The sequence below is a fragment of the Amaranthus tricolor genome, chromosome 3, assembly GCF_026212465.1.
Source record: "Amaranthus tricolor cultivar Red isolate AtriRed21 chromosome 3, ASM2621246v1, whole genome shotgun sequence".
NCBI classification, from domain to species: domain Eukaryota; kingdom Viridiplantae; phylum Streptophyta; class Magnoliopsida; order Caryophyllales; family Amaranthaceae; genus Amaranthus; species Amaranthus tricolor.
This window is the reverse complement of record NC_080049.1, coordinates 24,505,573-24,527,932: the sequence shown is the minus strand read 5'-3', so window position 1 is coordinate 24,527,932 and position 22,360 is coordinate 24,505,573. Positions and strand designations below refer to the sequence as shown.

At 27.1% G+C, this 22,360-nt stretch overlaps 1 protein-coding gene across 1 annotated transcript; it reads right to left on the bottom strand.

Moving 5' to 3' along the window:
- Positions 1-5,942: 5,942 nt before the first annotated feature.
- On the bottom strand, positions 5,943-20,311 carry LOC130808181 (transcription factor bHLH110-like). The gene is made up of 7 exons (XM_057673650.1): positions 19,888-20,311; positions 17,797-18,337; positions 15,407-15,553; positions 10,935-11,000; positions 9,198-9,263; positions 7,335-7,394; positions 5,943-6,464 (listed from the first exon to the last, which is right to left on the bottom strand). The coding sequence occupies exons 1-7, from the start codon at positions 20,031-20,033 to the stop codon at positions 6,318-6,320; spliced, it is 1,173 nt and encodes a 390-aa protein (XP_057529633.1). The 5' UTR covers positions 20,034-20,311; the 3' UTR covers positions 5,943-6,317.
- Positions 20,312-22,360: the final 2,049 nt, after the last annotated feature.

Here is a 22,360-nt window from a genome sequence, read left to right as displayed (position 1 = left end):
CACTATAAGCGTTGGTTCTAAGAAAAGAAAAGGGAGAGGTCCTACGAAAAACCTCAAAGTCACAGAACCCATGCATTTGGAATACAATGCATTGGGTCAACCCTGTGGAAAATGGCTTAGGCAATATGGAAAACAAGTGGGCTTATGTATTTGCAAGATTTCGATATTGTACGCATGAAACGAGGTTACAGAGGGTTTGAAGAACTCTCTATGGAATGATACTGTGGTAAACAACTTTACTATTTTTATTCATTTAGTTTCATTTTAAAAATAATTTAATTGACACTAATAAATATAATTTTTCTTTTGTAGAATCTTTTTTACATCGAGAACGATAAGGAGAAGAAGAATGTGTTTCTTTCAGCTGTTGCTGAAAGATTCAGAGATTTCAAATCCAAGCTGGAAACTGAATGGATCACCAAGAAGCGTGCTCGTAAGACCAAAAAGGTCAAAACGGGAAACGAAGGTGGAGAGCAAGCACCTTTAAAAATGCCCTATGAAATATGGGGTCACATATCGAAGAATAAATAGAAGGCTTTTGTTGCCAAAAGTACGACTCCCATTGAAGTTGTAAGTATTACATATTATATTATAGCTTTTCATTTAAATTTACTTCTTTTAACTCAATAATTAAACTAATTGATTTCGATTGATTAATTAGGAAAAGCGTGGTAAAGCTTTTGAATCAGCAACCAAAAGGAAGTTTTACCATTGCTTGGGCCCAAAAACATACGATGAGGCCCGAAAAGAGTGGGTGGATGCGGGTTTATACCCTAATCTGAGTCCGGCCATGACCTCATCTATGATTACCTCCGCATCCGTGAATACTCCTGCTGGAGATCAAGTGCAAGATTGGTATTGCGAACTTCATTTCCGAGATGCAAGTGGTAAATTAACATTACTGATCCGGGAACGAAGAAGGTTGTTGATGTTGTGGTGAGTTTTTTAATTATTAAGTATATTCTTGATTTGTTTTGTATTTTTTGGCTTTTATTTACTTAAACTAATTTTTATATATGTCACTTTTTATTTGATAAACTAATTTTTATATATGTCACTTTTTATTTGAACAAATGGGCTGGAAGAAAAAAAAAGCTACGGGGAGTTCACCCCAAGAGGCAATGTTGATGCATTGCATATGGTTTTAGGGAAAGACCACAGAGGGGGGTAGTCGGAAAAGGAGGTGTCCGCTTGGGGTTAAAGAAGGTGTTCGACAAAGAGTGTGTTGCTATTCAATCCAGAACAATGCCATCTAATGAAGTAGTAACCCTCGAAGCACAAATTACGAAGGACGTTCTCGCCAAAGTGACATTTGTGTTGCAGAAGATGGGAGCACCCACTGTAGACTTGGCAAATCTGATTGTCGAGGATCAGCAAAGTCAACATGGGGATCCTAAGGCTTCGGCCTAGCCAACACCCGAGCCCATTACATTAATATTATTACATGCATTTATACATAAATAGTTATACTTTTCCCATGCGTTTCAGCACAATGAAGAAAGTACGTGGAGAAATGAGATCTATATCCAGATCCACATATTCGAAATAGACAGCAGTAAAGGCACACAACACTATTCGAAATACGTTTCATTTAAGTATTTTTTGCACTTTCGCGCATAAAGTAGCTCAAACTTGGTTTGTTTTGCAGGAAACTTGGCACACAACACTATTTGGTATATATTATTGTGTTGAAATGGTTAATTCATAGTCATATGCTTGAAATTACGTGCTAAGTAGCGATTTTAAGGGTTTTAAAGCTTTTTTGGCACTTTCGCGCATAAAGTAGCTCAAACTTGGTTTGTTTTGCACGAAACATGGCACACAACGCTATTTGATATATATTATTGTGTGTAAATGGTTAGAATTGAAAATCATAGTCATATGCTTGAAATTACGTGCTAAGTTGCGATTTTAAGGGTTTTTAAGCGTTTTTGGCACTTTCGCGCATAAAGTAGCTCAAACTTGGTTTGTTTTGCACGAAACTTGGCACACAACACTATTTGATATTTAATATTGTGTTAAAATGGTTAGTATTGAAAATCATAGTCATATGATGCTTGAAATTACGTGCTAAATTGCAATTTTAAGGGTTTTTAAGTGTTAGGACTTATATATATATATATATATATATATATATATATATATATATATATATATATATATATATATATATATATATATATATATATATATATATATATATATATATATATATATATATATATATATACATATATATATATATATACATATATATACATACATATATATACATACATATATATATACCTATATATATATATATATATATATATATATATATATATATATATATATATATATATATATATATATATATATATATATATATATATATATATATATACATATATATATATATATATATATACATATATATATATATATATATATATATATATATATATATATATATATATATATATATATATATATATATATATATATATTATGTATGTATGTACATATATATATATATATATATATATATATATATATATATATATATATATATATATATATATATATATATATGTATGTATATATATATATATGTGTGTGTGTGTGTGTGTGTAACTAAATTATATATGTATTTGTTTATTACGTATAATATATATATATATATATATATATATATATATATATATATATATATATATATATATATATATATATATATATATATATATGTATATAACTAAATTATATATGTATTTGTTTATTACGTATTATATATAGGATCGAGAGTGTATATATATAATAGTTGGTGATAATAGGTGATTATCATTGGATTATTACATTGTACATTAATCATTGTTTATTACATTGGATTATTTATAAAACGAAAAAAAACAAAAAAAAAAAAAACTATATGCTGCGGTTCACCTAAAATCGCAGCATATAGTGTATTTTTGATTCTAAAAAAAAAGACTATATGTTGCGGTTTTGAGAGAACCGCAACATATAGTCTTTAAACTATATGCTGCGGTTCCCAAAAAACCGAAGCATATAGTGCACTTTTTTGTTGCAGTTTAAAACCGCAACATTTAAAATAGGCATCTACTGCTATTACTAATGCTTGGGATCGAAACCGCAGTATATTATGGCCAAAGGACCGTAGCAAATGATGTTTTTTCAACAAGTGATACAATCTTAAAAGTTATTTTTGAGAAAGTTTTATAAGTTATTAAATATTGAAGTGATTTTCTTGGATATATGAGATTTCATTATTGAAAAATAACTTTTGTTACATTTAATTACTATTTAGTACAAAATATTTTATTTGCTAACTATTTGACCAAAATTTATATAAAAAGATGTAAAAGTATTTTTAGTAAACTTGCTCTTAAACTATGGGTGAAATATTGATTTTTGTGAAATTATAAGTTTTATTTGTTTTATGACTAGAATGTTTGTTTTGCGAATCTAATAAGTTTACTTGTTTTTCCAAACTTAAAATAATTATTTTTGGTGAACTGTTTTTTTAAACTTGAAATAATTTAGTTTCAGGTTTTGATTCAGGCCGCAGTAATTACTATTTATCGAGTACTTAGCTGCTTTCTGTAGCTTTATTGATGACTTGATGTTGATGTATCTTTTCTTTTCATTTTGAGTAAATAATATTTCTTATCAGATATAAAATTTTACTTTTACTTTAAACAGTTTCAGTTTTTATGGTTTAAAGTTTTTAACAGTTCGGCATTTTAAGACTTTAGCAATATTTTTGTATTAAACATTATTATTAAATGTTAATTATGTATCGAGATTGACGCTTATGTTTTAACCATTAATGAATATTGAAGCTTTGAAATTGAAGAATGAACATCAGTAGCTTATTCGCTGATTTGCATCTGATTTTTTTTTGCTTATTCACTGAACATCAGTAGCTTATTTAGTTTTTTGTAAAATGAATTTTGTATATTCACATTCGATCTGTACACAGAACACTAGCATCTGAGTTTGTACACTGATATGTACACAAATCAGTAGCTTTCTACACTGATATTTGTAATTTGCATACACAGACTGATCTATACACTATTATGTACACAGATTAGTAGCTTTTCATTATATACATTGTTCTGTACATTGCATTTTGTTCTTCCAAGCAAAATGTTCTTCCATATAAATCTGACTTCAATAGATCATCTCCCACTTGAATCATCATGGTTTTCATATTGAATTGGAGTAAGAATGGTTTTAAATGGAGAATAAGGTAAATGAGAGAAAAACTGGTTTTTAAGGAAGAAGGCAAATTGATTTTAATGAGGGAAATATCATGTGTGTGAAAAAGATATCAATGAAGAACACATTGCAAGGTAACAGTCATTTGACCTGCTGCAGCCGGTTCCTTAATCTGCTTGGATGCCACTGGAAACAAGGATTAATAATTGGTATTATTTATAGTTAATCAATACTTGAGATTATTGTAGGAAAATCAGACAAAAGTTGGATTATTTTGGACAACTTTTCCTTTATTTTATTTACTATTTCTCTTTTATTGTTCTTTATAAGTTCATTCCTTTCATTATTATTGTCTTTGATTTCTTATTTATTTAAGAAAAATTATCTTGAACAATCCCACCTATTATCCATATGCTTTAAATAAACTCTACTATTGATTTTTTTTGAATAATTCAATCTTTGTATATTTTTTACTGACAGCACACCTTTCCACATTTAAATGATACCTACTAGTTGTTACACTCACGACCCATTTGATTAGTGGTATTAAATGGTGGTAATTGGAATGATTTATTGTGTAAAATTTAATCAAAAATTCCATATTATTCCCATGGTAATGAAATTTTGATCACAAAAAAAATTTTTTTGTTACAAATTTTCATTACCACCTAAATATTATCCCTCCCAAAGTTTTTTATAAAGAAAATCGGATGATTGAAGGTGGACAAGCATGACCATCAAGGTAGCCAAAAGTTTTTTCAACCAAAATTACTAGTTTATCATTCCCATTACCGTCGTTTATTACCACCTACCAAACGGGCCGTCACTTTTTCTTTCACCTTATGTTTCTTCGTTGATCTAATTCTACTTCTCTTTGGTGGTAGGTACTTATAATAGCTGGTTAAAATGTGGCAAGGGGTGTTATCAACAAAAATATACAAAGATTTGGTTATTTAGAAATAATTACTAATTAAAACTATTCACAATAGACGAAGAATAAATTGAATTATTTAGGACAATTTTTTGATGTTCTTTCATAATTCTACCGTGTTTATGATCATGTTTAGATTCATTTCTTCTTCATAATCATTTATGGAATTATGGATCTATATTCTATACTTGAATCATTGTTATTGTGAAATTATTTATAGAATTATAAATTATACTTAAATCATTGTTTAATAATCTTGAATGAAATCTTTATTTACCCAATTAATCAAACAATACTGTGAGCTTAGGAGTAAGTTAATTTCAAGATAAATTTAAAATAAATGTTTGTTAAGTCAATTAATAAAATACGAGTATGTGATTTAATCATGTTTAATTATGTTTTCAAGCCAATAATTTAATGAACGATGAGAAATCACTTACATCTTCTTTGTTTACAATCAATGTATTTCACTTTATTCTTGAATATTTTTATTTCTACATATCCATTAGAATATAGTAAATAACATGGATCTAAATTTCCTTATGTTCGATCTGTTAGCTACACATACACCTCGTGTTTGGATAGTCAAATTTTGAGTATCACTTGACAATTGGATTTTTTTAGACTCGGATTATTTCGCATCAGCTCTAGTCATACTCGGTATCGCTTGATCGGGTTAAATTTAAACAAATCTAGTTATAATATAGTAGGAAAAATAAGTTTAAAATTCCATAGAAAGTATTAAAGTCAAAATAAAAGGTTTCTACAACAAAAATATTCAAAATGTAACACCATATATAAAATCAAATTCTTAACTATGATTTATTAATTTGAACTATTACAAAGGCAATGTTCTTAACATTTTTGCCTTCTCCATTCACAAGGAAGAAGGAAAAAAAAACATGGGAATTGAAACAAAAAGAGACCATGAGAACTCAATCAAAAAGCTCCCTCATCACATCAAGGCATACATTCTTCCTTTTTGTGATAAATACTTCATTTTTTTTCCTAATCCCTTGGACCTAACTTGGCTTAAAGAAGAAACAAAATAACATTGTTTTATTATGTTTTTATGGGGTATAATATAATGTAATTTTTTCCCTCCTTAACTTTCATTAGTGGAAATATGCCTAACAAGATAGATTTTAAATAATATAAAACTTTAAAAATAAGAAGGATGATTTGATGCATCCATTTGGGTTGATGTGATATATGATGTCCATGAGAATGGCACAAGGCATAATCCTCTCCCTTGAAGATCTATTCTTATTGCTTCATTTTTTCCATCAACTTGATCATTTCCAATTCCCTACAATCAATGAAAACAAGAAAATAGATTATGTTTTGTGTTATTAATAAATCTATTTTTATTAATTAAGTTTTTCTAATTAGTAGAACCCTAGGTCGATAATTGTTCACTTTAGAGTGAACGCAAAATCTCTTGACGAAAACATTAATAAATCAAAAAGTTTTTGGAAAAATTACCCTGAATAATACGAACTTTCACTGATTTTCCTACAATAATACGAACTTTTAATTAACCATGAATAATATGAACTTTGATACATATTTCCCGCTGGCATACCATTTTACCTGTTACCGGTAAACTTACTCATTCCTTTAAAAAAAATTTTTTGGCTGATAAAACTAAGTAAGAAAAATTACCCTGAATAATACGAACTTTCACTGATTTTCCTACAATAATACGAACTTTCAATTAACTATGAATAAAATACGAACTTTGATACATATTTCCCGCTAGCATAATGAAGAAATGGGGAATAACCGTTTCTCCAGGTAAAGAACCGGTCAGGTATGCTAGCGGGAAATATGTATTAAAGTTCGTATTATTCATGGTTAATTGAAAGTTCGTATTATTGTAGGAAAATCAGTGAAAGTTCGTATTATTCAGGGTAATTTTTCCAAAGTTTTTTTCTACAAACTAATACTAACAATTTTACCAATTAAGGGTATGTTTTCTAGGGCGGGATCATCCGATCCTATTATATCATCATTATATTGATCGATCTTATTGCCGTTTTTTTCATAGCATGGTTTTTTCCATCTAAATTAATTACTTCTATGAATATTTTGTTATCTGTTAAAAATAAATTAACAAAATCGAAAGACTATAATATTCATAAATCATAGAAAAGAAAATAAAATAAAATATAATTACCGTTGGGAAAGATCTGGTAGGCTTGTTACGTGAAGGCTTGGCATGTGGCATACAAAGCGTCTGCGTAGCACCATAACCTAAATATTAGTGAGCTCATTTACAATAATATATACTCCATACCCATACCCATACCCATATATATATATATATATATATATATATATATATATATATATATATATATATATATATATATATATATATGCCTCTAAAGAGCCAACGATGATTATATACTCCTGACACTTGTTAAAGTATATATATGAATATAGTAAATTGCTAGAAAATATTATTAAGAAACAAAAAGAATCGATGGATTATATATATATATATATATATATATATATATATATATATATATATATATATATATATATATATATATATTACATTGTGTTTCACTACACATCTAAGACATCTTAAATGATACTGAGTCTGAATATATGATCAGATAAAATTAAATGACAAGAATTAATTACTATTCGTTAACAATTCTCTAACTGTTCATTTGGTAATCGATGCTAAGTAGTGGAAATGAGAATAATTTGTAGTGTAAATTTTCATGATATGTACCATATCATCCCATATAATGAAATTTTGATTATAAAAAAGTTTTTTCTCAAAATTTTCTATTACTATCAAATATCATATCTTCAAATGGTAATGTATATGAAAAGCATTTTGTGAAGAAAATGAGATTATTGAAAAATAATAAGATGATCATTAAACTTGTTAAAAGATATTTTTACTAAATTTATACTAATTTTCTATTAATGTGTAAGCTCAGATGGTCATAGTGTCTCCATAAAGGCTTTAATGCAAAAGATCTCAGGTTCAAATCCGACAAATTGCAAATTATTTTTTAATATTCCGGCCCCACCGGACCGCTAGTGACTATCCATTGAGGCTGTAGATTGGCTTGACAAACCAACACATGTTTTTTCAGCGTACTTTAACTGTCACCCCTAAAACTTTCTCTCCACCCAAGTACACTTAACTGTGAAATTCTTAGCAGATAGGTTCTCTTGAAAGAAAAATATACTTTATTATTATGCATAATTTATCAATACTTTTTAAAGCTCAATCGGGATATCACGTTTTTTACTATATCAAATAAGTTGAGATAGAATTTTCAGAAAAAAACAAAAATTTAATCATCAAATTAAAACCGGCTCTACAAAATGACTTAATTATTTAGCTACCGCCTATCTTACTAATATCGGTACGGAACTGAATTCAGTTTAATATCTTTTCGGTATATTTATCGATGGATATAGATCAACTTGTAAATTAAGCTTCATCTAAAACGATATTGGCAAACAAACACATATTATATTTATTCGTTCATAAGCACGAGATCTAGGTCTGAGTTTATCTCGGCTAGCTAGTCGGATTATTTAATTAAAAATCCTATTAACATATACTCCCTCTATTTCCTAATGTTCTTCCCGTTTAGAATATTCTATTTTGGAGAGAGAAATTTGATTAAGATTTTTAAGATATATATAGATGATAAAATATATCAATGTAAGATCTCGTTAGACTTGTCTTAATGTACACTTTTTTATTATATAATTTTTATAATTTTTTATTATGCATATTTAGAGATATTAAGGCTCAAAATTTAATTTGAAAACTGTGTAAAAAGTAAATAGGAAGAACATTTGAAAACGGAGGGGGTAACACAGAAAAATGATAATGGAATTGGTTTTACTATACATAAATAGGTGTTTAGCATATCACATAAAATATTGTTATCATGGATTCCCTAATATTCATAAGAATATATGATTATTCCAAAAAAAAAAGAATAATTTGCCATAGAATTAAGGATCGGAGAATATATTAGGGTTAGTGATAACTCACATGGATCTGGTCTTGAAGGAATTGTATATATCCAATTGCCTCTGTCAATACAGAAGCTGTGTCTGTCTGAAAAGCAACCAAGAGTGTAACTTATAACAATAATCAATTAAGAAACTTTTGTATATACAAAAGCATGGGCAATTGATTAGTATATACTCTACTATTCTTTTGTTGACAGCTGCATTTTAATTAAGACACACACATATACATATATCAATTTAATTAACATTATAATTTTAATTACTATATAATACTAAGTAAACAATCAGCATAATTTCTTAGTACATACATTCATATGATTTTTTAAAAATAACTTATCATTACAACATACTTTGCTTTTAATGAGATATATTAAATGACATTTAATTTAAAATGTCGCTACTTTAAATTTCTAATAGTATATATAGAGGATTTAGTAACATTTATTAAACTCTTTAATAGTATAATAATAAATCACACTAAAGCATTTTGCGACATAGAATTTAGTGACATTTCTCATAAATGTCGCTATAGACTATAGTAACAAGTACATATGCCACTAAAGACCAAATAAAGTGTCGCTAACTCACTTTATGTTGAAACTTAAAATAAAACCAATAATTATTACACTAAAAATATAAATCAGTGGTATTTTTTTAATGCCACTAAATCCATTGTCGCAAAAAATTAAACTTGTTATAGTGTATATAGTGTTTGGAAACAAGTATTTCATTTCACATTATGGATTTCAATTATGAAATCATAAATGAAGAATTTGAGAATGATAAGATTTGAGAAGTCATTTTCAAATCCTCAACTTTAACTACTTTAAAAGCAATGTTGAAATTTGATCTAAATCCAAATGTTAAAATTTTTCATTTGCCAAACAATAGATTTGAGCCAATTCTACATTTTCAAATGAAATCATAGTTGCGAAACATGGCATTAAATAATTTGTTAAACATTAATTTTTCATCTCTAAGAGAAAAAACGTGATGGTTTCATGGCTAACTAATAATAAAAAAGTTTAAAAGTTTAAAGGATTTAAAATTTAAGAAATAAGTATATTGATTATTTTTATAAATTAAATTGTTGATAATTGATATTTATTAATGAGTGAAAACTAATTAATGTACGAGAAGATGTTGAGGAGTTAAAGGGTTGGTTTTGAAAAAGATAAAAGAAATTGTAATCAATAGGATACGATCCTATATAACTATTAACGACCTGTTTGATAGGTGGTAATAAATGGTGGTAATGGAAATAAAATTAGTGTATTTTTAGTTGAAAAATCTCTAGGCTATATTGATGGCCATACTTATCCAACTTCAAGCATCTTATATCTTTCATAAATTTTATTCCAATGCATTACCACTGGGAGACGTGGTAGCAAGTGGTAATGAAAATTTGTTTTTTTATGATCAAAGTTTCATCATCATAGGGATAACATGAAATTTTTGATGAAATTTTACACTAAATCATTCTCATTACCATCATTTAGTATGTAGCACTGACCAAAAGGGTCATAATATATTAAGTAAAACACTAACTAAATGCTCTACGTCCTTAATTAATTTGTTATTTTAATACGATTTTTTTGTATAGTGGCCCTTTAAATTTGAAGAACCTGCGCAATTAGGCACTCTGGACACCTCAAAACCACCCAACGTATATTAAATAAGAAGGGTAATGGAACGTGGCTTATTTATATTTTGTTGGAAGGGAAAAGCTAGCAGAAGTGGGAATGGGAAGTAGTACCTTGCCGAAAGGTGAAACCAATTGATGTAGTGCTGCAATCCTCTCTCCTAGTTTCTCCTTTCTAACCTACATAAACAATTCACAAATTATTGTTGTTAACTTTCATGTAAAGACAAAGTTTCGTACTAAATGAAATTAAACTATGTTTTATCAAACATGCTTTATTTTTATCTAGCTTGACCGAATAAGGAGGAATTTTTAATTCCATCAAATATGACAAAGATAAAACAATAATAATTTTAAAGTTTTTTAAAAGAATAATAATAATATTAGAGAATTAAAATTGGCTACATAAACTATAAACCTTCAACTTGTTGGCCGTCCATACAAATTCTACTTCATTTTTTGATTATATATACAATTGCAAATTGCAATGTGTAAATATACAATCTTCCTATCCTTTCAATTATAAAAAATTTTTTTGAAAATAAACAAAAATTTATTTTAATTACTCATTTTTCTTTGAATAAAGAATTTTTAACTTTAAGATTCTCATTTTTAGCTTATCTTAAAAAATTAACTTTAACACTTAAAAAAATTAATATATGAAAATTTAAAGCTAAATTTTACTCCTATGACTTTTAGTTAGTCGTCGGCTTTCAAGAATCTATTTTTGGATCACTTATCTTTAGAATTTTTAACTTCTAAACATAATTTCCTTTGAATGGACAAAGTGACCTTGAATTGACTAACATGTTACCTTTAATTTTGTTTACCTCTTTTCATAAAAAAGAAATTCATTTAAAGTTTTAAAAGGAAATTCATTTTAAAAAGTTTTACGATTAATAAAATAACTCACTTATAAATTAGAAATTCATTTTGCAATATAATCATTAATTAAAAAATCCTAAACAAGGAATAAAATAAAAACTTGTAGAAGTAACAAAAAATCAAAAATGTTTAAATAAAGAAATGAAGAAACAAATAATATAATTGCTTAAGGAATCTAAATAAATAATATAACTTACAAATAAGGGTGTGTAAAATGACTTTTTTAGTTGATTTTTGTTTTTTATTTGTCAAATAATCAAAATAAGTAACGGTAAATGACTGTTAAGTCAACTGAATATTTCAACTCAAAATAAAAAAGCTGATGAGTAGCTTTTTCATTAGATTTTGGATAGATTTTGAATTTTCTAGTCTACTTTTTTTCTGATAAAACACCAATAGTGAACAACTAATTTATTTTACAAAACATCTACATATATAACAGTTGACCTAGCTAGTTGGTGAACCTGCCAAAATTTGATCTAACCCGAAATTGACTCCAAATCTTCTTTGAAATTAGTAGGTCATAATTCAAAATTTTCGTACCTTAACCGAAAATGACTTTGACCTAAAAATACTTGAAAAAATTGGGTCAAGTCCTATCTAGACACAATCCCAATAGTCTACATCATCATTTTTATTGACACATGATCACTTTCAGTCGGGACTCATTATATTTCTACTCAATATTTATATTTTGAGTCAACATTGTAGCAATAAAATAGATATATTGGTCGTTTTTCACAACAAAATGTTTTCTTTAAAAATATTAAAATATTTTCTTAATTAATTTAAATATTCTTTTATTTCAATTTATTTTTTTGTTTTTAACATTAACATGCTGATACAGACCGATTACCAATCTATGAAGTGCTTTTTAAAAAACAAGTTTAAAATATCAAATTTTAGATGATAAATGAACGTACTCATTATCATGGAAAGTGAGAAAAATATAAGATACGTTAAATGTATTAAATGTGTACATTTTGTTAATTGTGGAGTAAAAATGTGAGTTTATAGCAAATAAAAATAAGGCTTATTGATTCTACGAACTACAATGAAAAATGATGTTAATTTTGTTGGGAGAGACTTGAGTACTAAAGTAGTGAAAGAAGGCATTTATGTTGAACTAACAAAAAGTGAACACAATCAATATAACGTCTTCACCAGTATACACTCTAGCACTGAGAAAAAGTAAAATATCATGAATTTTATAGAAGAGAAAAGTTAGGAAAATTTAATTTTAAAAATTTGACCAGTGGGTGGTTCTCTTTTAAAAATTTTATCTTTTGATTATTTTTGAAAAACCCAATCTTTGCACTGTATTTTCTTTTAAAGGTCCAAATTATCTATAACCGGTTAAACAAGTAAGTTTTCCAATTTTCTTTCATTTTTTAGTTTTTTAAATTCAAAAAGAAGGGAACAAGCACTTGTGTGAGGGGGCGTGTTAGAGTATATAACATATCCTGGGGTCTCAACCAAAAGCTTAAGCTGATGGTTAGAAGTGTGGATGCAACACAGACCCTCCTCATAGCTGGCACTAAATATTCCACTTTAAATGAAGGGTGGTTGAGATTCGAACTCGTGACCTCTTGTCACATTGACTCTGATACCATGTCAAGGAACCAACTCAACCAAAAGCTTAAGCTGATGGTTGAGGCCCCAGGATATGTTATATACTCTAACACAATTCCATCCCATCTCACTGCCTTCCACGATCCCTTCCAACCTCCCCAACCTCCACCATTATTATGCCGAAAAGAACTTCCCCTCCCCTTACTACCTACCCTCTTCAACCACCACCATTCTATATATGCCCTATTCTGCAACCCTAACCAGCCCCCTCCCTCCACCCCTACTACTCTATTAGACTAGCATCATATAAAGAGTTAGTTTGTACTCTAATTGAGGCATCATATTTTTTTTTAATTATGGTCTTCTCTCCAAAATTACAATCAAAATATATGCAATTAGAATCATCACAATGGAAGAGCGAATGGTTGATTTTTTTTCTTTACAAGTTCAGAGGAAATTTTGGAGAAGAAGAGATTTTAAATTTTGTTGTTGTTGCAATTGTTAAATGAGAGAAGTAATTGATTTAATTTTTTGTGGTTGATTGACGGTGGTGGTGTATTTGCGGTTGTCCGTGTGGTGGTGGGAGGACTGCTTTGTGGTGGTTGATGGTGGTAGAATATTTACCCCTCTTTCCTATTTGATTTAATTTGTGGGTTGTAATTTCAAGGTTTGGATGGAGGTTTGATGGTGGTTGGTTATTTATCCCTTTATGTGGTATGAGTGTTTCAGGGGACGGGGTAGTGGTAGTAGAGGGTTATGAGTTTTCTATGGAGGAGGTGGGTTACGAGTTGCTTCATGGGAGGAGGTGGTTTATAGGTTATTCAGGAAGATGGGATGGTGGTGGATTGGTGTTGGTGGGAACCCAACATGGCGAGAGTATGGTTTCTTAAAATTATATTCAGGAAGAAGTAAACCTACTACCCCAGGTTAATGCAACTTGAAAATACTTAAAAAGAAAATTGAATGCAAAGATCGAATTTTTCAAAAATAATAGAAAGATGGAATTTTTCAAAAATAACTATTTAAAGGTGGGATTTTTAAAATTATATTTTCCAAAAAATTATTGCGATATGAGTATTGGTTTTGAAAATGTATCAATGATATTATGAAAAAAATAATATAAAATAATAAAAATTTATCTTAAAATAAAGGAAAAATTACCTAAAATAATTAAATATTTTCATAATTTTTCTACAATAATCTCACCTATTGATTAACCATGAATATTCCCAACTTTAGGGGTATAATTTGCCTAGAGTAAAAACTCGGGAGCCAATGACGACCTACTATAGTAGCTAATTTACAAAAAAAATATGTATAACTACAGAAATTTTTTGAAAATTTAAATAAAAAATTCTAAATAATTAAAAAATCAGAATTTTTTCTACATTTTTTTTACAATTTTTTGACATTTTATTTTAATTTATCGTTTTTTAAAAAAAACTTTCTATAGCAAGTCATTCGGTTACCAGACTTACTTTAGGAAAATACCTCCTAAAGTCAAGATTATTCATGGTTAATTAATAGGTGGAATTATTGTAGGAAAATTATGAAATGTTGGATAATTCTAGATAATTTTTCCTAAAATAAATCAAACTATTTAGTTAAATCAAAATAATTCATATAATACTATAATATATAAGGGCAGAACAAAAACACACATAAATTTTAGTTAGACCCTCTTTATCTTATATATATATATATATATATATATATATATATATATATATATATATATATATATATATATATATATATATATATATATATATATATATATATATATATATATATATATATATATATATATATATATATATATATATATATATATATATATATATATATATATATATATACATATACATATATATATATATATATATATATATATATATATATATATATATATATATATATATATATATATATATTATAGTTTTAGAACCTAAAAACAAGTAATTAGATTGTGTAAATTAAACAGACGTCAATCAATATTTGTGCTCATCATTTAGAGATTTTTATGCAATTGGGCACCTTGCATACATCGAAAACCTATTCGAGACTATGTCTTTAACAAAAAGATAAAGAGTACTTAAAAAGAGAGCCATATATATATATATGTATACCTTAAACGGCGGACAAGAAACCTTGAGTGGAGATTTTTTAGTAGCCACAGAATTGTTGGTTGACGATGCTTTTGACTGATCCGTTGTTGAATTTCCAGTAGCTGCTCTTTTTGTTCCCGTTATTGATCCATTCATCAAGCTTGAATTCTTCCAAAGGTAAAAAATAAAAAATAAAAATCAAAAAGAAAAAAAAATAGAAGCGTGATGAAAAAGAAGAAAAAGAAATTGTAATATTTATTGAGGATACTGTATAAAGCTGGAAAGAAACTACGATTTTGAGTCCTATGCGACTACTTATCATCAGACCATGCATGCATGCATGCATGCATTTCAAGGGTCAATACAATTCAAATTTAAACTTATAAGTTCACTTTTAAAATTCTATTCTTGTTTAAGAAAAATGTTGTATAACAAAACAAAAATGGAATCAAAATATTCATTTTTTAGATTTACATCAAAGAGAAAGAGTGTAATTTTTTAAAAAATGATAATGAATAAAAATTTAAAATATATATATATACATCAATGTTCATAAATTTGACCAAGTCATTGTGCAAAGAATAAGAATGTATAGAGTATATACTAATCATTTAACATTCTATTACGTACCCAATGTTATTAAGTGGCTTTTTAGTATATGTCATCAATTGGCTTTTCAGTTAAAATGGAGTTTACGACTCGAATGTATGCAACCTTACCCTTGTTATTCATAATAATCATTTTATATGAAAATACATCATTGTTCAAAGTTCTAAATATAAGAAACTGGAAAATTATTAGAAGACTAAAAGAAAAGGAGCAGTTTTATGTATCATTCATATGTCTCAAAGAAGTAGCCTCAAGTTCAATAGAGATGAAACTTAAAAAATGAGTAAAAGGTAAAAAAATATACTCCATATTTTATGAAAAAGTGAGAGAAATATGTGAATGAAATGATAAAAAAAAGTTAAATGTGTATATGAATTAAATAAAGGGTGTGGCCATGTGAGTCATAGCCAAAAATAAATATAAAACAAATTTAATAGGACGGACTAAAAAGGAAATACAAGGGCTAATTCTTTGGGACAATGATAGTAATAGCCAATGAAATAAAATGAAATTTAATTGAGGTTTTTTTTGGATTATAAGGTAGGGTGAGGGAATAAGAAGGTTAGGTAAAATTCGATCTCATTAACTTATTCTAAAAAAGACGATTTTTACTTCAATTGAAACAAGATCATATCCTAACCATAATTTACTGTTAAGTAAACTATAATTAGATCATCCAATTAATTAGCTGTAGTAAGGAAGGAATAGTAAATTTAAAATAATTTCAGGCATGCCTAAAACTATAGATAGATCAATTTTTAATTAATTAACATGCTAGTCTAAATAAGTAAGGATTACAAATAAATAATAATCATAACTCTATGTTGGTAAGTAACTGTTATGAAACATGCTCCTCATGCATTCACTTTGATTATGAACCTAATCATTTCTGATAGATTATCAAAATCTGTTTAATTAATAAGTAATCAATTAAAGATTATTTAAATTGTATGATCTTGGCTAACAATAATATACCAATCACACAAAAAATAATTTAGAAAATTTGGCAAAGAAAATACAAATCAATTAGATGTATTATTACGTGTGTATACTATAGATAATATTGTCTAGTTTTGTAACTTAACTTATTACTATCCTTGAGTAAAGTAATAGATGAATCTTTGTTAGTTTTTTAATACATACAAAAAATACCAAATCAAATTTATTTAGTTTTTCTAATAATAAAAATAAGTTCATTTAGTAAAATTCAATATTCATGTAAATGATAAAAATAGCAAAGAAAAGATTTAACTAAGCCAAATTAATTTATTTTATCCGAATTAAAAATGTCTAAAAGAGTAATATAACTAATATTTTCCACACCAAACCCCCTATATATATTTCACCTCTTCTCCGGATATCCATATTTTTCCTAATAAATGAATTATACATTATACATTATACATTATACATTATTTATATACTAGCTCGCTAAGTTATTATTGTTTAACATTTTAATTATTATTTTTATTTACTATGTATAATCTATATCTAAACGTATATGGCTAATTGGGAAATTGCAAGTATAAATATACGGATTACTTTAAATTAACTTGGGAAACATTTAGTGTGGGAGCAAAGGCCCTATCTAGTAATTATTCCTTATGTCTATTTGAGTTTACTCTTAAAATGTTTTTTAATAAGTGAGAGTTTTTTAAGTTTTAGGGTGCAAACTAAAATTAAAAGGACATAAAGTATTTGAAAAGCCAGATAAAGTTTCAACTTTTACTAAAAGATTAGAACAAATAAGTGAATTCACTACACATATAGTTTGATAAGAGAAATATAAGTGTAAAAATTACCTTGTTATTAGACAAAATCTTTCCAGCAGGGCTAATAACTTCTTCACCAACAACATCATAAGACATATTAGGTCTTGTTTGAGCACCAAAACTTGATGATGAATTATTATTTCCCAAGAAATCCATAGCTTGTAAGTTCAAACCCAAACGAGGACTACTACTTGAAATTGTCGATGCATTTGAATTATTAGGTGATGACACCCCTAATCCCATCTGATTAAGGAAACTTGTACTGTTTGGAAATCCATTATTATTATTATTATTATTACTCCAGTTATTATTGTTAATTTCTAAAGGAAACTGCATTAATCCTCTACTGTAGGCCATACCATTAGATGAGATTAATCCATTAAACCAAGGATTAATGTTTTCTAATGGATTATTAGCAGTTCCAGGATTATGAATTAGGCCACTAAAACTTGGAAATGAGCTTAACATGTCGTCTTCCAATTTGGGGATTGCTGTTGTTGTGCTGCTTAACAACGTTAACTCACTTTGATCTTGTTGCTCATCTTTGTTGCTGAATGTTGTGTTTGTACTACTGCTTGTATACACAATGTTTCAATTTTAGTACAATGATTATAAGTTAGTGTTAATAAACTAACTCAACTAAAAATTTAAGCTGATGGTTGAAGTCTCATGATATATTATATACACAACTACCTCTTGTCACGTTGACTTTTAATATCATGTCAAAAAACCAACTCAACCAAAAGCTTAAGTTGATGATTGAAGCCCAATGATATATTATATACTTTAACGGTTAATATGATAATTAACCAAAGGAATAATGTAAAAGACTAATAATTAAAAAGTATTCATATAAAGGAAAATTGCTTTCTACTTTTCATAACAATAATTTTTTGAATTTATTTCATCCGATCTATATTTACTATTTTCTTTTGTTCCATATTGTTTGTTATATATTTATATTTAAATAAAAAACTTTCAAAGTTTTAATTCAAATTATATATAACAAACATTATGAAACAGAAAGAGGAAGTAAATCACGAGTTGCAATATTAAGATTATGTTTTAGAGTTTAACATAAGCGTCGTTTATATATTTTTGCATGATTTAAAAGTAAATAGGAAACAAAATTTGAACTTTTAATTTTCAAATGGTTTTGAAACTTGATGATTTTACATTGAGTTAATTCTTTGATTTAAAATACCATTTATGTGAACTTAGAGACTATGTACATGAAAGAATAATAAATTATTTTTTATAAATTACTGTTTAGTTTATGTATATATTTGTGGTTAATTATCATTTTATTGTGTTCGTTCCTTTGTGAAGGAAATTTTTTAAGGAAAAAAAAAATAATTTTGTTTCTTTATTATAATTGATTTCGGATATAAAGGAGAGGAAAAACATGAAAATAATTATCAAGTTGTTAATTCCTTTCCCCTAAAAAAACTTGTATGCATGTAGATTCAAACATTAAAATTGGAAATAAGGTGTATTTATTCTCAAAATCAAAGATAATTTAAGAAAACAAAAACTATTTAGCAAAATATACTCAAAATCATTTTATTAATTATAGCTATGTAAAGCCTTAAACAAAAGGTAAGAATTATATTACCAAAATAATATAAGTTCATGCTTGTAGAGGCCGGAATAACCTCTCTTAAGGCTAAATAGCAGTCTATAGAATAAAATAAGAAAAAAAATCTGATCTAAATCTTAAAAAAAAAATTGTTTGCTAAAAAAATTTAAAGATTTAACCATCAGCTTCAACATATAGTTTCAAGTTTCAAGTTTCAAGTTTCAAAATTGGTTTTATAAAAAACTTATACTCTATCAACTTCGGTCTTTTTTACTCATTTAAAAAGTTAAACTCATAGTTTGAGTCTCAAAATTAATTTTATACTCTATCCGAGATATTGTTGAAAAACTTATACCGAAAACATGTTGTATAGCAAATTCAAACGGACAGAACATTGCTATAAAAGCAATTACTGATATCAAAGAACCAACTCAATCAAAAGTTTCAAGAGATGGTTAAGGACTCTTACTTGATTAAGTACATATGATGTATTATGTAAACAATAATAATAATTAAAAAAAAAAAAAAAAAAAAAAACTTACGATGGTAAGATAGAGGAGTTCCAATCAAGAGAAGAAGAAACAAGATAACCAGAAGAAGGTAAGTTTATAGAAGAGCATCCAACAAAGTGGTCTTGAAGATGGTGTTGGTCATGTTCATGTTGGTGTTGGAAATTGGTTGAATCCATAACAAAAGTAAAAATAATTGTAGTTTTAAATAAGATCCTTTTTAGATCCCAAGAAGGAGGTATAGAATAGAAGTAATTATAATTGTTAAAACTAAATGTAATTTGCTAGCTTTCTTTGTAAACTTTCTCTCTATTCAAGGAAACAACTCACAAAAACATACCCATAAAACCTCTTGCTTTTTAAGCTAGTGTGCTACCTTTTTCTTCTAGGTTTTGTTCTTTACTCTTTCTTGGGTCATCCCTTCTCTTAAAGTAGTCTTATAATAAAGATACTACTTCTTATAAGGATGATGAGATGCCTCCCACCCTTTTTTTTCATTCTTTCTTTATGTTCAAATAAGCTTTTAACTTTGTTCATCTACTTTTCAATATCATGAATTCTCTTTTTTGTTCATCAAATAATTGCTTATTTTTTTTTTGTTAATTATCTTATTTTGAAGCTTTGTTTGGTATAAGGTCATAATTCATTGTAATGATGATAAGTTTGTTTATAATTTTAAAGGGCTTGATAATTATTTGCATATAATTAATGTTTTATATAAAAACATGTTTTAATTTATATGAATTAATATGAAATTAAAGATGCACACGTATGTAGGTACCACTATAAGTCTAGGTTTTTCTTATGTATTTATATGAAATTATCACACATAAAATCATTACTCAAATTTATTAGTATTTGTTTATTATGAAATTGATTTTACAAATAATACCAAAATATTTCAAAAGTGCAAATAAAACACCTAATTTTAGATATAATTAGGTGCAAGATATTTAATTTGTAAATCTGTAATTCTATAAAATGTGGCAAAATAATCTGAATGTGTGCTATTTAATAAATAAGAAATAAAGGTTGCAATTCTCATTTCATTAAATTGTTTTGTGATAAATATTAGTATAATGTCTAATTTATTACGTTACATCCTTAATGTTTTTGTTTATGCAATTTTTTTGATGTGAGTAACCTTTGTTAATATCTCTTTTTTATTTTTACATTTTATTAGACTTTAATTTCCTCTCTATTCACAATTGTCCTACTTGTTGAATCCGCTTTATCCTATTCAATGATAGCATATTGCAAAAGCATGTCCAACTTTTACACTTTTTCACCTCCACCCCTTATTATGTGTTTTTATAAATTCTCCTATAATTTTGTGCTAAACTAAAGAGCATCATAACTCGGGGATAAATTAGAGAATGTCAATAAAAGTTCTTAAGTCTTAATTCTATAAGATTATATCTATAAACAAAAAATATAAAGATATAGTTAATTATGTTGACATATATAAGATTATTTATATTAGTTGTCCTTAGTTTTTTGCTAGTCTTGCTTTATGCAACTTTATAGTTTCCATCCAATCTTTATTAATTTCCTTGAAACCATCTTGTCATCGACATCGAACAAATTTTATTGTTAATTTTCACGAAATGTTCTATGCCATTCTGATATGCTAATAAATAACTGGAGTAGTATCTTTAAATATGCACGTTTTTTTTTTTTTTTTTATTTTCCATCAGCATATAATATCCTCTTCTTAATGGTAATGGATGAAAATAAATTTTGTGAAGAAAAAGGAATTACCCTAGGGCAAACATAATCATATATCTTAACAAATAATTTTCTTAACTAAATTATTAGATAAATTTTCATAATCATTATAGTCATTTAATACCTAAACCAACCAAATAGCAAATTGCGAAAGTATATATAAAAATTTACAGAAAGATGCAATTTACATATTATTGTTATCAAACTATAACATTTCCATTATACTCTTAATCAAATAACGATATATTAACAATTTTTTGTGACGTATGACAAACCGTTGTCAACATCTATAATGTATGTACATTACAAACAATGAATGACGACCATTCAACAGGCTCTTTGAGAGTTAAAAGATAAATATGGTGTTGCAGATAACTTATCACATGTTATCTTGGTGATATTTATGCCTTCTTTTACGGGGCTCTTTTTTTCCTGATGGTCTAAATTGATTGTGCATTTTTCTCATGCCCTCTCCCTCGGTGAGGTACGATATGATCCATCTGTAAATTTTAACTTTGTGCGGGACATTAAATTGTTAATATGACCATATGATGTTAATGTTGATAGCTATGGTCTCTTGGACTTGATGATGACTTACATCTAACCTTTATCAAATGGTCTCGAATTAGTAATACATACAATATTGTATGTGGATAGTAAGCTAACTTTTATAGTGGAATTATTTGAGTGAGCTAGGTAATAATTTCTAGTCTAGACCCTGCAATAAACTCGTTTCTAATTCGTTTAAATAAAAGTTAATTCATAAATACACAATAGC